The 16,640-nt window shown below is 38.5% G+C and overlaps 1 protein-coding gene across 8 annotated transcripts in view; it reads right to left on the bottom strand.

Moving 5' to 3' along the window:
* dlg4a (discs, large homolog 4a) overlaps positions 1 to 16,640 on the bottom strand; it is a 187,008-nt gene that overhangs the window by 54,191 nt on the left and 116,177 nt on the right. Inside the window, exon 1 of one of the 8 annotated variants that reach the window (XM_082170943.1) lies at positions 14,301 to 14,466. The exons of the other annotated variants lie outside the window; for them this stretch is intronic. Coding sequence (XP_082027069.1) covers positions 14,301 to 14,390 — 90 coding nt within the window. The 5' untranslated portion in view covers positions 14,391 to 14,466. Of the gene's footprint in view, positions 1 to 14,300; positions 14,467 to 16,640 lie in introns of those variants that run through there. 8 annotated transcript variants of the gene reach the window in all.

Genomic DNA, 16,640 nt, shown 5'->3' with positions numbered 1-16,640 from the left:
TGCAAGCCAAGTTTGTTACAACTGTACAGGTGCTTTAAAATACTTTTACAGAATGGCACTCTATGAAATATCCCCATTTTCTGACAGATCTCACTGAACAGTTTTAAAATCACACCAGTCTCTGTGGCAATTCATGCGCTCCGCAGAAAAAAGAAAAGTGAGATTCTTAATTTAACCGATCTTTCTGCCTGTCACTCATTTGGTACGTTCACCGAGCGGCACCTTTATGGGAAGCAGGAAGCTCTTAGTGTTGTAGTTAACAAGAATTATTCAAGATAAGTGGCGTATTCACTTGTTAGTTTGTTGTGCAAAAACGTTATTGTGCTGCTGCTCCACTTCTAATTAAACACTCTCTGCTTTGTAGACATTAATTAAAACATTGATTTCTATTTATCGTTATACTACCAGGTCATAATTATCATCATCAACATCATCAAAATACAACTTCCTGTAACTGCAGGCATTATGTTGGTAAATCACAAGAAGAAAGGGTCTCTCTCTCTCTCTCTCTCTATATGCTCTCCTCAAACAGTAGAGCGTTGGCGTTGCTTCTCTCTGTGTGTTTTCTCCTTGAATGCGTTTGCATGGTAACAAGGTACTCCTACACTCGAGTGTGTTACACACACGCGTTTGGCAGTGTATCTCTCCACGTCACACAGCACTCTGATGTCAGTGGACTGTGTAATGGCTCATCTGGAGCATTTAACACAGGCGTTCTGGAAGTCTTAATGTCACTTGAGTTTCATGGAATTTCACCAGGGAAAACAGACAGGTGGCGCACCGTGAGACAGGGTTCCCATAGTCATTTGTTATTGAAATAACATGGAATTTTAAATTGTGATTTCAAGCTCTGGAAATGTAATATATAAATACATAAAAAAAATATCCTCTTGTGACTCAACAGTGGAAAAGCAGTTTGATGGATGGATAGATGGTTCAATGTGGATAGATGGGTGGATTGATGGATGGATGAATAGATGGACGGATGGATCAATGTGGATAGATGGATGGATGAATGGATGGATGGATGGATGGATGGATGGATGGATGAATAGATGGACGGATGGATCAATGTGGATAGATGGATGGATGAATAGATGGACGGATGGATCAATGTGGATGGATGGATCAATGTGAATAGATGGACGGATGGATCAATGTGGATAGATGGATGGATGGATGGATGGATGAATAGATGGACGGATGGATCAATGTGGATGGATGGATCAATGTGAATAGATGGACGGATGGATCAATGTGGATAGATGGATGGATGGATGGATGAATAGATGGACGGATGGATCAATGTGGATAGATAGATGGATGGATGGATGGATCAATGTGGATGGATGGATGGATAGATGGATGGATGGATGAATAGATGGACGGATGGATCAATGTGGATAGATGGATGGATGGCTGAATAGATGGACGGATGGATCAATGTGGATAGATGGATGGATGGATGGATGAAAGAATAGATGGATGGATGGATCAATGTGGATAGATGGGTGGATGGATGGATGGATGAATGGATGGATGGATCAATGTGGATAGATGGATGGATGGATGAATAGATGGATGGATGGATGGATGGATGGATGGATGAATAGATGGACGGATGGATCAATGTGGATGGATGGATGGATGGATCAATGTGGATAAATGGATGAATAGATGGATTGATGGATGGATGGATTGATGAATGGATTTATGTGGACGATAGGATGGGTGAATGAATGAATGGATGGAATTTTAAATTGTGATTTCAAGCTCTTGAAAAATAATAAAAAAACAAAATAAAACAAACAAACAAACAATGAACTTTCCTCACGTGACCCTACAGTGGACAAGTCATTTGGAGAATGGTTGGTTGGATGGATGGATGAACATTCCTATAGTATTATTTTCTTATGCTAAGCTCTAAAATTCATTATCTGTTAGAAATTGTAAATAATTCTCTAATTGATCTATATAAACAACAGCAATATTCATTGGTCAAAAGGTCTGTGAACCATGATTCTCGTAAAAACAATGGAAATGCAGTATAGCAGTATTCCAAGTAGTACAGCGAACGATATAAACTAGTCAACACTCAATATTACGTCATAACCGTTCTGACAAATACACTATTCATTATGACCAATATACCAATTTGCTTGATTTCTTCAGCTGCCAACCCAGAAAGTCCAGGCCTGAAGAAAATCCCATTTCTGCTGTCCACATGTTTTAATGTCATATGTCTTAAATATATTCATTCTGTAAGCGTATAATACCACTGCTAGGCTTTGATTTAGCTGGTAAGATATCAAAAACAACTTGCTCATTTCATACAAATATAAAAGACACAATCTCACAGACTATAGGGACGGGAAACAGTGCAGAACCTAAAGAAAAAGTGTAATGATCCAGTTAGAGAGGGTCAGTATAGTGAGATGTGAAAGGAACGTGACGGGAGAGCTTGATGTTGATTCCTCACATTACCCAAGAGTCATTGCATAACAGAGCAAGGAAAGCAAGGAATTATGGTGGGTGGTACATCATCGTCAGGGTACTATACAACATATATCATTTATATTAGCCACTGTCCAAAATAATGTGTTTATGTGTGTGTTTGTGGTGTGCAGTTGCTGTCAAAAACATTATTTCAGTCTGTTAGCTGTGGTGAGGTGAAGCGTAGGTCAGCAACTGAACGCTAAATTTAGCATGCAAATACATATTTTGTAGAACACAACCAACATACTCACTGTAACTGGGGATGCACCATAATATTGGCTACTGAATATTTTCGGCCGAAACAGCAATTTTTGGTGTCGGTTGAAATGGTTTTGGAGGGACGAAAGAGTGACTTTTAATTAGCGCTTCTCCGATGGTGCGTTTTGACTGTGTCCGGTGTCTATTTCGTGCACAATGTGGATAAGCTACAGTACAACAGACAAACATCAGCTGTGTGGACGTATTCGCTGGGTTGACAATATGGGTTTCCCGTTTTTAATGTGTACTGATTTGGATCCTTGAATCTCAAGATCGATCTTCTAATCCATGCTGCTTTCGGTTGATGTGTGAACAAAACTCCACTGAACATTTGTAGCTGCAATAAGCTTTGTGATTTGTTACTTTTAATATGGAACAAAGTCTCAGCTTTCCGATTCTATCGATTTTATCATGAAATACGAACAATAAATGTGGTTTTGGCACTCTTTAATGTGACAGCTCGCTGTAGCGCGCATGTGAACCGATCATCTCTTCCTCTTTACTACAAGTTATAGCACAAAATAAACATGAATAATCATCAGAAGGTATGTTGAAAGATACAGTATAACTTATTGAAACGTATCATATCTCATGTAAACGCTCAATCAGCAATAAATAAGCAGTAAACAATAGGCTATTGTCACTTAAAGTTACATTTACAATCCATTCAATGTCCATAAACTCGATTTTTAGCTAGAAAAATTAATTTCGGATTTTGGATTATTACAGTTTTTCACCATATATAGTAAAGGAACTTCCCTTAAACCGATTAACAGGTTTTTACTGTGCATTCTTTCAGTCACTGACTAAATGTTTACTTAAATATTGACTAACCTTTTAGATTTCATGCAGGTTCATCCTACACTGAAAAAATCTGAATATACACACACAAATGCAGGCCACACACACACACATACTCAAATACTGCTGACCGTCAGCCTTTATTCAGCAGGCGTTGCGAGACCCTCTGAGGGATTTGAAGGTTGAAGCGAGTGCAGTAGATATTAGCAAAATGAACAGAGAGCCAACCAGGGACATGAGAGGGGGCGCAAAAGAAGAGGAGAGGAGAGGCGAGAGGATATGCGGGTTAAAAAGAACATAACTTATTCAAAAAAACTAAAAACGAGTAAAAGAGAAAACAAAAGAGTAAAAATGTACATGTTATTTGTTGAAAATCTTTTTCCTGATCCACTCTGGGTAGGGTCATCGTGATTTTGCCAAGACAGACGTCTTCCTGGATCAACATATTTAGAAAATTTTGTCCTACTCATATCCCTACTTGACATAAACTGTAAACTTGTCCCTCAAATCTGATTGGTTGATTGGAATATTGTTCCAGGATCAACAAAGATGTCGATCCAGGAACACGTTGTACTTGTACATTGTAGCGCTTGCTGAATTTTTTAATGCTTGCAACTCAGAATTGGAGATGAAGAGATGAAGTTCTGTTCCTCGCACAACGCAATTATATAGATTCTGAAAAATTGATTACAGCACAACAATAAAATGTATTACATTTATGATCAGTTTATGGTGCGTTTCGTATGTATTTTACCATCTTTTTAGAGGCACACTATATGCTAATCCTAGTTTCAAAGTACCGTCTTCAAAACTAGCGCTGACAAACACTACACATCATTGGAACTGGTCATTATGAAACGATCAATAATGTCTTCCCTTGCATTCAAAGATTTTTTCGCTGATAAGCTCTCTTGCTTATTCACTGGCTCAGTCTTTCTCAACAACGCACATCTTCTCTCAATGCACATGTTCTCTCATCTATTTTCTATGTATCAACACTTCCTCCCACTCTCTGTCTCGCTCCCCTTAATCTACGCCATCAATCATATCTCTCTTCAGAAGCACATTGTTCTTTTCCCTGTGAGGGGGAGCCGGTCACCATGGAGCCTTCTTTCTCTCAACTCAAAATGGCCAATATCAAGATAGCCACACATTTACGCTGGCATGTTTGCATGCATTTACTCACAGTTCATGGTCTATGTACTTCACTAGTAGCAGGAAATGTACTTTTCACTTCGCAATATAGTAAGATCATAAAAAAATCTTTAAATTGTCTGAACGTGCTGAGCTGTACTGAACATGCACTTGTAATGTACTTCAAACATGGGCGTCGGAACCATTGTATATGGGTGGGACAAGACCCACCCACTTTTTAAGACCAATTATATTGGACCCACTTACTTTTACCGTCTCTGATTCAGCGCATTTGTCTGTTCGCTTTTCAGAGCGCCGTCAGTCAAATCCATTCCACTTGAGGAATTCCCTAATAAATTAAACTCCATTTCCGCTGAATCGCTACATTATATTTCTCAACGAGAAATCAAATATTGCGTTGCAAACATCAATAACTGTGCATTTAATGCACGACGTGGAGGCAAAGAACCGCCCGACGTGAAGTGAAGTGAAGTTTAGGCTACTTGTTTAATTAAAAGGCACCAGAATACATGAAATGGTATTTACTCCAGTAACATTTAACACAGACCCACCCACTTTTTTTTTTCTTCCGACGCCCATGACTTCAAATATAGTACATTTAAAATACAGTATATATAAAAATGTACCGTAATGGCCAAAAGGGATGTCTGGATGTTCCCCCAAAATGTATATTGTGTAGTTGTGCTTGGAGTTGATTGTTTTATTTGTGGTAATGCAATGAAACATGCCAAATTGTGTGAACATAATTTTTGGTCAGGCTGTCATACAAAGAAATTATTAACACATGCAAAAACGAGAAAACCAACAAATATTAATAACTGATTATGTTGTAGTCAATGTATGCAAGGTTTGGCATAGTAAAATAAAACATGTAGCTGTAGTTTGATAAATACCTTAACCAAGTTTAGAGTTTTGTTTTTCCTTCACATTTAAAATATTTTTAAAATCTAAAATATTTTCTTCATATTTTGATTGTTTAATCGAATGTGTGGGGACATAAAAAACAATATCCCCTCCGGACATCAATTGTGGCCATTACTGTACTACTTTATATTCATGAAATAAAAAGGCCATTTGTGTGTACTGCACTTTCATATGTAACACTGTCAAATTAAAGGTTTTACTTTAAAGTACACTTTAAATCATTGTTTTAACAATATTTTGTTGTGTTTTAAAGAAGTGCATATTTTGATGTGTTGATAACAAAGTTCAGCTAATTGCATTTAATATAAATTTAAACTACTGTATAAATCATTTTTATTTAACTGCAGTTAACATGTAATTAAGCGCCAGAAAACATTGCATTCAGTTCACACTAAAGTCACACTAAAGTTCTTTTAAAGTATATTATTTTTGCAGTATCTTTTTATACATTTGTGAGGTTAAGTTACAACTTCTTCAACATCACATTCCTCATCAGTTTACAACACCTGAAAACCATAACAAACTCCTTCTTCAAACCATAATCATAACTCTCCTTCTCACAAGAGATTTGTGGGTAATTGTAGCGAGCAGGACGAGGCCGAGGGCCGTGGGAGAACGGCGTGAGACTGGTGCCGTGATTAATGATGAGCGACACCTGCGGGACGCACCGGTCTCATATCTCTCACGGAGGAGAGGAGGCATAAAAGTAGGAGCGAAGACAGTGAAGATCAAGAGAGGACTAGGCCTGGACTGTTTTATTTTATTATGTGTGGCGGCAGTCGAACGTGAAGGACTGCCATCTTTACTTTCATTTTGTATTTGTTTATTTATTTTATTAAAAGTTGTTGAATGTTCGCTGGTTCCCGCCTCCTTCTTCCCATAACATCTAACTGCGTCACAGTAATATTAGTCCAAAAGCACATGCTTCTACATCACAGTATGTTAGGCTGGATGTTCAAGCAATTTAGATTGCACGTTTTGAGGAGATCTTCCCATGCATGAGTCACTTTACACACTTCAGAAAAAAAGTGTGTAAACCCAGAGAGAGAGAGAGAGAGAGAGAGAGAGAGAGAGAAAAAAAGAGATCTCTTTAACATCTCAAAAGTTTCTCCTAGACATAAATTAGGTTACATTAACATCAAATGGAGACTCTCCTGCTTCTCACACTTGTCTTCCTGAGACAAAAAACTCCAACACTCTCACAGTGGTCTCCTTTAAAGTTTTAGAAGAGATCTTAGATTCTCAACAACATCACACACAGTGCTCAGATTAGAGTAGGATCTGAGGGCAGTTTGGACAGAGATGATTCGTTCGAACAGAACAATCTAGGACCATAAATGAAGTGGGTGCAATCCAGTCTAAGCTAACTGAAGAACTGCACAGCTGTAAACAGCAAACCCTGTGAAGAGATGATCCCAACAAGAGAAACCCCCAGCAAAGGACTTTATGGCCATGCAAGCTTCAAAGAGATGAGCCAAGCTAAAGGAAGAACATAGCCAACTTTAGGTAGTTTGTAAAAGACGGATTGGAGCTCGAGTCCCACAAAGATAACGCCAGAGGTTGTTTAACCCCCCATGACAGACATACAAAACCGACCTTCTTCTTCTTAAAGGAACACTCCACCCATTTGCATTAAGCTTTGCATTGTTAAAAACCCAGTCATACTATTGAATGGTCGTGCAACACTCTCTCATTTTCCCCTGAGACGGGAGAAATCCGTATTTACCTCTTACACTTCCACCCACAATGACGCAAAAATCGTCATTTTGAGTCATTGTCGGAGGAAGTGTAAGAGGGGCGGATTTCTGTTGAGACTACAAGCACTAGTTTCCACCCTTTCAAACCCGCCCATAGGGGGTTGGACCTAATGCGCTAACAGACCTATCACAGATCAGTGCCAGTGCGTTTGATTTCCAATACCATCCTCTTTTTCCCGGACATGTCCAGCCGTCGAGATCGTCCAAAATGTCCGGGATTCGGCTTTTGCTTTCTGCGGTCACCATTCATTGTTTACATGCACACCTTTTGTTTCAATCTAACTGAATTCATTCCAATTGGTGAATCTGAATGTAGTGTTTACATGAACGCTAAACAAGTGATCGGTTGATGTGCGTTTTAACATTGCTAAGAAAATTCCCGCTCCTCCGTGAGAGATTGGAGACCGGTGCATCTCAGTAATGACGCCACCGGCCTCGCGCCGTTCTCCCGCGCCCCTCAGCCTCGTCCTGCTCGCCACAGTAAACATGATGAATGGCGACTGTAGAACGCAAAAGCCGAATCCCGGACATTTTGGGCGATCTCGAAATCCAGGGCAAACTCATCATGGAGACTCGCTAGTAGCTCAGCTTTGTTGTTTTCAACTGCCCTCTCTTATCGGTAGGCGTGACTTGGGAGTGGCCTCCTAGCGCAGCGAAGCAAGTGCATTCTGGGAGTTGTTGTCTTTCATCCACATAAGCCAAAAATACATTTTCTGGCTTTTCTTAGTCTAGAAAGCTCCAAATTCAAAAATAATTTCACATTTCTTCTACATAAATGACCTATTTTAAATACACATTCATCTTTCCAGAGGTGAAGTATCCCTTTAAAGACCTCTGACTGACCTCTCATGGAAAACACCCCAGAGACTGCTTTTACATGATTAAAACGCATCAGATCATTTTAAAACAACGCTAGACGGACTAACCAAACATTGTTCAACTGCATAATTCTATATGTTCGAAATCTATATATGTGACTATTATGCCTAGATCACACATAATTCATGCAATTGTTATAACTATTGAATGGTTGACTGAAAGTGTTTATTTTTTCTTGTTTCCTACCATGATCATCTGCTCATAACTCAGAAGATAACTTGAATGAAATCTGTGTAAAATGTATTGTATTCTTAGTATAGAAACTATGTCTAAATTGTCCTTTGCTAGAGCGGGAAAGTTAAGTGATGATTTCTGGTGAGAGGAGGAGAAACAGCCACATCTGAACCAAAGACGATACCTCATTGGTCATAACCTCCAGGAGACTGGACAGATACCCCAGTTTAAAATCTCAGGACATGAACAAAGGATCAGACAGAGTCAGATCAATAGAGATGAAAATGGGTTAAGAACAGCTTCATTCAAGCCATCTCACTACTCTCGTCTCACTTTCCTTTCTTTTACTTAGTTTCTTTTCTTTCCGTTGAGTCTCGTGCTTTAAGTTAAGTTTTGCCGCAACCTCAAACTTCAACTTCATCCAAAGACATACATCCGCCAACACACCAACGTGATTGGCCGCCTAAGACAGGACAAGATCGCCAGCCAATGAACGAAGCCGGGAAAACCCCTTTTCGCTGACAAGGGGAATCACAAGAAACACAAAAGTCCACCAGACTCTTAGCTGAACTGGTGCATTGATATATAATGTATTAACACTGCCTAAGAAATGTAGAATGGTTAAATTAATAATGGATGGTTTGTTCAGGTCATGTCTTTTAAGTGCATAATTTGCTAGAAACTTGGGATTTCATCATTTCACTCTCTTGAAACACATTGTTTTTATCTACCAGAAACATTTGAAATGTGAAAGAGAGAACTTTCTTCACTCTGGGTAGTTTCAATCTCACTCATCCACAGTCAAACACAGTACATGCACTGTCATATCTGAAGTCGTTTAGTGTAGACAGTGTTTTGCTGCACAATGAGTTGACAGTGGAAATCATGACCCAAATGCAAAATGGGTTGTAAAAGACAACATTTTCAATAAAAAAACACATGTTTCACCTAAAATAAAATTGAAGACAAAACTGATACCTAAATGAGACATATAAGAGAATCACCACTTAGTATCCTGAGCTTAGAGCTTCTACTTTTATTTCTCCTAAGGACTTTTAGGAGAAACATCTTAGATTTAACTAACTTTAGCTGGACAATAACTTTATTCTAGAGCTACTATAAAGCCAAAACACTTTACTTTAATTTCCTATTATCAATGTAAAGCTGCTTTGGAACAATCTACATTGTTAAAAGCGCTATATAAATTAAGATGACTTGACTTGACTTGACTAGATTTGTTGATACTGAAATGAGAGATATGTGAGAATCTCACATAAGTCTCCTGAGCTTAAAAAGAGAAACCTCAGAGCAATACAATATTTCTATAATGGAGTCTTGAAAGAGATTGCAGCAAGACAATAAAGAAACGTTCTACGTATCTTCCACCATATTCTCATTTTTACTCTTTCTCTCAAATATTTTTTGTCTCATGTGTCTTTTTAGGAGAAACATCTGAAATGCTGTTGATATTAAAATGAGAGATATATGAGAATCACAACGAAGTCTCCTCTGAGCTCAGGAAAAGCAACCTCTGAGCAATACATTTTTCTACACTGTCCAGAAAAATAACACACTTCATCTTTAAAAACATTTTACAGGGATGTTTAATGATTAATATTTGCATTCAATAAACATTTATTCAACAAATTAATCCAAAGTCAGAGAGCAACTAATCCATAATATGAGATGCACAAAATTAATTAAACTATAATCAGTCTAAAAGCCTGCTCTTTTAAACGCTTGTCAAAACAGAAAACAGGACACGCTGCACACGGCACCTATAACACACACTAATGCGCTGGCCTTGTGTTTGCTTCAAGAGTCCTACACAAACTGACAGATCTGAGAGCACGACATTTTCGAGCTGTATGAATATTGGTTGTTTTGAGTTCTTCTGAATGACACGCTTGTTTGGGAAGATAAAACTGGCAACACACGCAAACCCGAGGGTGATGCTATACAGCAGTGGGCAGAAACTACACACACACGCATTTCAACAAAATCTACTTATATAAACTCCCACTCAGAGGCTGTGTGTGTGTGTGTGTGTGTGTGTGTGTGTGTGTGTGTGTGTGTGTGTGTGTGTGTGTGTGTGTGTGTGTGTGTGTGTGTGTGTGTGTGAATGAAATCCCCTCCCACACTTCGCACAAGCACCTGAAACTGCCACTGAAATTTAAACAATCAGAAAAGCACACTATATAACCACAGTCCCATGTTATTTAATGGTGTTTACCAAGTAATAACAGTAATAATAATACACATCAGAATGTGACAAGGACAGATAATATTTGTTTCCCTCTCTCTCTTGTTTATACTTGGTCTCAGGATACATTCACACGACAACAATGTACTAAAAACTGAAAAGTTTCTCCATTGCGTTTTTGAAATGTTTCGAGTTCAGACGACAACACTGTCAAAACAATTGAATCCCCATTTACACGGATCCATGAAAACGACTAAAAACGCTGTATTCTGCTGCCAGGCCAGTAGTTGGCGATGTCACTTTGTAAAGAAACACTACGCACTTATAGACTGAACAGGTAATACACATGCGCATGAAGTCACCATTTTCACAAATTCGTGTTTTTGTAGTTTACACGGAGACGATAACGGGATAATTTGCAAAAACATGCACTTTGAAACCCAAAATGCTGTTGTCGTGTAAAAGAATATAATTGCATAAAAAAGTCCTCTTATTAGTTGAAAAGAGTGTCGTGTAAGCAGAAACTGATTTGACCAAGTACAACATGTTCCTGGATCGACATCTTTGTTGATCCTCGAACAACATTACAATCAACCAATCAGATTTGAGGGACAAGTTTAGAGTTTATGTCAAGTTTAGGCTTACAGCCAGGGTTATGTGCTTCTACATGTGTGTTATTCAGCATCATTCCACTCTGATTTTAGGGATAACTTTGTTAGGTTTAAGGACAGGGATGGTGTTAGGAATACATTTTCAGAATATGTTGACCCAGGAAAGTGTGTAAAAGTGCTGAAAAAAGCAGATTTTTTACAAACTCCAAGTGAAGTCAGAAATATTGTATTTAGTTTCTGAGCACATGAATGACCAAAAAGTTGTATTTTAAAGTGGGTAAATTCTAAATGATATCAGAGTTGCTGAGTTGTGAATTTGGAAAGGGTGTGTTAATGTGCTCCATGGAGGGAGGGGGGGGGGGGGGGGGGGCTTACACCCGGGGCCCCGGACACCCAAACTACGGCCCTGCCTGCAGATTAAAGTGATGGAAACAAACGATCGTGTCAATTAATGTGCATTGCCCCTTATTAAAATAAACATACATAATAAACATAAAATAAATACGTAAAATAATTAATTTATAAATAATCAATTAACATAATTCATTTAATTTAATTATGTAAAAATGCTAAATCAAACATATATATAAAATATAATAAAAATAATAAAGTCAAAAAAGACCATAAACACTCATTTTAGGTCAATTCAAATATTGTACATTTATAACCAGATGTCTTTTTTTTTCTTTTCTTTTTTTTTTGAGAAATGTAATTTACCCAGGTTGTACATACAGTATAATAAGAATGCTCCTTGGATTAATGATTGATATTTGGGTTTGTGTCCTACTGCTCATGTCAGCCAGAAGGGAAACAGCATGACATACTTTCAGACTTTTTGAGTGTAAAAAACTTCTATAATGCTTTTCCAACTTGAATGCGTGACGTGTCTTAATAATGAGCATTTGTTGCCCTCACACAGGGGTTAATATGTGTGTTGTCGCAGCCTCATCCTTTAATAACAGCCTCTTTGCAAAGCTTGCATTACATTAAGGCAAGTTCACAAAACAATCTGCTCCAAAACCTGTTAGGCGACTGGAGCAATGCACTATTTCTTCATTTTTTCTTCATTCATTTTTTTTCAGCATGCATCATAAGAGCATTATGCCAGTTTACAGAAGTTTTAAAAACATCTCTTAAGGTCTCTGTATACTATTCCTCTTTTTTTAATGATTGGCTTACTCGTTGCAAGTGTGAGTCCTATTAAACATGCATTTCATCATGCACTCTTGAGTGTGTGTGGCCATTGCAAAACCTCGGTTGGCCTTAACTCTAAAATAAAGTTTCCAAAAGTGGGTTTTCGCAGCAATGCCATAGAAGAACAATCTTTGGTTCCCCAAAGAACTTTCCAATAAACTGTTCTTAAAAGAACCATCATTTTCTTAGTGTAAAGAACATGTTAATAACCCAAAGAAACTTTCTCCACAATAAAGAACTTTTTGTGCAATGGATGTTAAAGGTTCTTCATGGAACCATAATAATAACCTTTAAGGTGATAATTACATTCAAATATCAATGCCATTCAACCTGGTCTTACCCAGACTGCATTGCATCATGAATTGTGGTCTGCCACATTACGGACGAAGGTTGTGAAGCTAAACACAGATGTTGTTGCCTCCTCAAGATGAATAGCTTGTCGTATTCCTCATTTGTAAGACACTTCGGATAAAAGCGTCAGCTAAATGATTAACATAAAAGTGAATGTTGCCTGTTTGCGTAGAGTATGTTTTGGGCCGTCCTACTGTCACTGAGTGTTGGCGTACCTGTGGCAGAACACCTTCTCTCTGTTTCTAAAAGTGTTTCTCTGACTGCATGTCTTATGAATAAATGAATGCTTCACAAAAGCAATCAGACAGAAATGACACCCACAATTTATGATACAAACCAATGAGAACAGAAAACGCTTCCACCCACTCACACACTCCAAGGCAGAAACACACACGCAATCGGTTCTTGCACTTATTACTGTGTTTCTCTCTCTTCATCCTCCACTGACTGAATACTACAACTTACACCATAATAATACAGTCTCTATCTCGTCTACTAAAATTTCTCAATCTACCATATAAAAAATGGAAACAGTCCGGGAACGTCAGCCAAGAAACACTTTTCCCCAGCAAAAAAAAAATAAGAATAATCATTAATAACATTATTACAGTACATCATTGGAAGCAGTTCATGTACGATCAAACACATACAAATATCATGAAGTGTTGATGCATATATATTCATTTTTAGAGTGTAAATGAACCACTAAATAACTGTATAGAAAAATTACCCAATTTCTGATGTACTACAATCTTCTACGTTTACTATTTCTTAATCCCTCCCTGTTCTAGCTAGATTTGTTCTGGACGATGCAGCACTTCTTGTGTTATTATGAATAAATGTAAATGTACTAACTATGGAGGCATATCCAGGTGCCCCATTTTCATACTTCTATTTAATCCCTTCAGACTCATTAATCATCTCATCTATTATTTAAGCTGCTGGAACATTTGAGGCAGCTTCATTTCACACACAGACACCCTAATTTTAACTTTCCACATTTTGCAACTTCTGACGCACTAGACTCTTCTGAGCTCTGCTGTGAACACAGACCGGTCTATGGATGCTTCTTATTAGTGGCATTCCTCAAACGTCCATTTTATATATAACATCAATATAAAACAAAAACAACATGTTTTAGATCACATGGTACCCAGTGGGACTTTTGTGATTCCAATAAGAATGCTTCTGTAGAACATCAGAAAAAGGATTTTAAAGAAAATATTTCATGATTTTAAAACTCCTACAGCTCCCCTGTGATCTCCTTTAACTGTTCAGAAGACAGACATTAGAATACAGAGTTCAATAAACACATTCTACAAAATATTGTAGGAATACGGTAAATGATATTATTTGATCCCATTAGGATCTTGTTTCCAAATTAGGTTAGAAATTCCATCAGAAGTGATGCACACATTCCGCCGCGTTTTCTGGCTATAGGGATGAACATCCAGCTAAATCAGATGACAGTATGTTTATAAAGGCGTCATTTCCTACCATGATCCGATGGCGTTGTTTTTTAGCTTTCCGGACGTTGTTGATGAATCGCCGGCCCATTTTCTTAGCGTACCACACGGACACAAACATCGTGCCCGAGCACTGAACACAGACTGAACACACACCGAGCGAGCGACAGCGCGCGCTCTGCTCTCCACACGACCAGCGCGCGCGAGGAGGAGGAGGAGGAGAGACACGCACGCACGCACCCGCGCGCTTTAAATGTGACAGTTGCATGACGCGTTTAGCTACACGGAATAAAACAGAAAGCAAGGGCATTGAGGAGCGTTTTGTTAATAAAGGTAATAAAGCAACAATCCACGAGAGGATGTGTGCTAGTGTTTGTAGTGTAGTAGTGTATTCATGACGCGAAGGGGTAAAATAAATGTTATGCACGACGTCAAGTGACCAATTGCTCTTATTGGCAGTCTGTTATAAACGTGGTTGCATATTATTCGTGGAAACAATTTGGCGCTTATGTGCAATGCCGGGTCAGAGTCATACGTTTAGGGGTTAAGACCCTAACCCCGCGGCACATCCAGTTTTTTTTTCAAACGAAATGATCTGTTTTACGCAATTCATGGCGCAAGACACGGGGTAGCCTATACGGCCGGGCCAACGATAAAGAACAAGCAATTAAAACAGCGCAGATAAAATGCAAAAACCCTGGGAAAATGTAATTCCAATCGGAAGTGAGCATCCCGAAGGGAGCCCTTGATGTGTGGACTTCGTAGGGAGCAGGGCACTTGCGTGTCATAAGCCGTTTGGAACCCACTTGGCGAAGGAAGCAACGAAAGACCACGTCATTTCATCATTAGCTTCACATGGAAAGTTACCACAACAAGGCTAGGCAGGATATCTGATTATTGCTGGTAATATGATGCAAATAAATAATTACGTTTTTAAAATATGCTTTATGTGTGTTCCCAATCTGCTCTTAACTTTACAAGTTAAAGGGGACCTATTATGCAAAATTCACTTTTACATGGAGTTTGAACATAATTGTGTGCACACACAACCATAAAAAAAAATAAAATAAAAAAGTCCACCCACTCCTGTTTTGTTAATCCCCATAAATCATGAGCAGTGTCTCAGAATGAGCCATATGCAGATTCTAGCATTTGTGACGTCACATATGCATAGGCCCCGCCCACGATTGCTGGGACTCTGCCCTATTAGCATAGACCCCGCCCAGTGTGAGCTGTGCAGTCCGCCATGGATATCTCCTCGCCAGAGCATTTAACAGCAGCATTCAAGTAAGAAATGTGTTCTTATAAAGGTAAAGTTCATTCAGTCAAGAGCAGTGAGTGATTATCTGTTTTTCTTTTATTGTTTGATTCATATTAACAGCATATAGCAGTAGGTACTGTATATTATGCTGCTGTCACTTTAATACACAGATCTAATATACAAATGCGATTTATTAGCTCCATAAAACACATCATATGAACCCGGAAGTTAGTTAGCATCAACTGGAGCCCTTGACAAAAAACCCAATATGATTTTTCCATTAGCTTTTGGATTATTGCAGAAAATATAAGCTCTGTGACCAAAAAAAGTTTTTTTAAAAGAACACAACTTTTATGAATTTTGAAGCCTAAACACAATCAGCAGAAGTAAAAGGCTTAACGTATTCTATGAACGAACTAAACCACGGTCACATGACTTCAACGTCACCACCATTATGCTTGTCCTAACCAGACGTGAAGCGATAAGATTCCAGCGACAAATAATTTGTCTGTCCACACAGACATGCGAGATCAAAATCAATCAAAACCCACAGCCAATCAGAACAGCGTGTGGGCGGAGTCTCGCGGCACCAGAGAGTAATCTTGACGACACTCCCAAGAAAATGGATAAGTAGCTACATAATCAAATTCACAAATATTACACCATTTAAACATTATTAAAAATACATAGGCTACTGAGTTACTAAAACAGTCTTTGTCAAAGAATACACTTGTTTGTTCTTGTTTCCATTTGTTTAATTTCAAGATCTGAGGCGAATTATCCATTGTTGCTTTTACAGCTCAAAGCTGGAGCACTAAATGATATTCAAAGTCACATTACACGCTTTTAACATTAAATAAAGCACATAAACAGTACCTGAGATTATCATCGCCACACTTTGTGTTTATTGTTCCAGCGCGACGTCGCAGAAAAATAGAAACCGTTTCTAAAAGAGAATTGTCGCGTGTCGCCGTCGCGGCCGGATAGGACAAACACTCTGATTAACATGGAAAATAACCTTTTATCGCGCGCCGCGTGTTGTTAGGACAGGGTGTGAGGCTGTGAAAGCAGACTAGTGAGTAGATGAGTTTACCTGTTCGCTGTGATGAC

This window comes from Leuciscus leuciscus, assembly GCF_965113295.1.
Source record: "Leuciscus leuciscus genome assembly, chromosome: 5".
Taxonomy (NCBI): Eukaryota; Metazoa; Chordata; class Actinopteri; order Cypriniformes; family Leuciscidae; genus Leuciscus; species Leuciscus leuciscus.
Note: the sequence above shows the minus strand (reverse complement) of the source record. Positions and strands in the feature narration are given on the sequence as shown.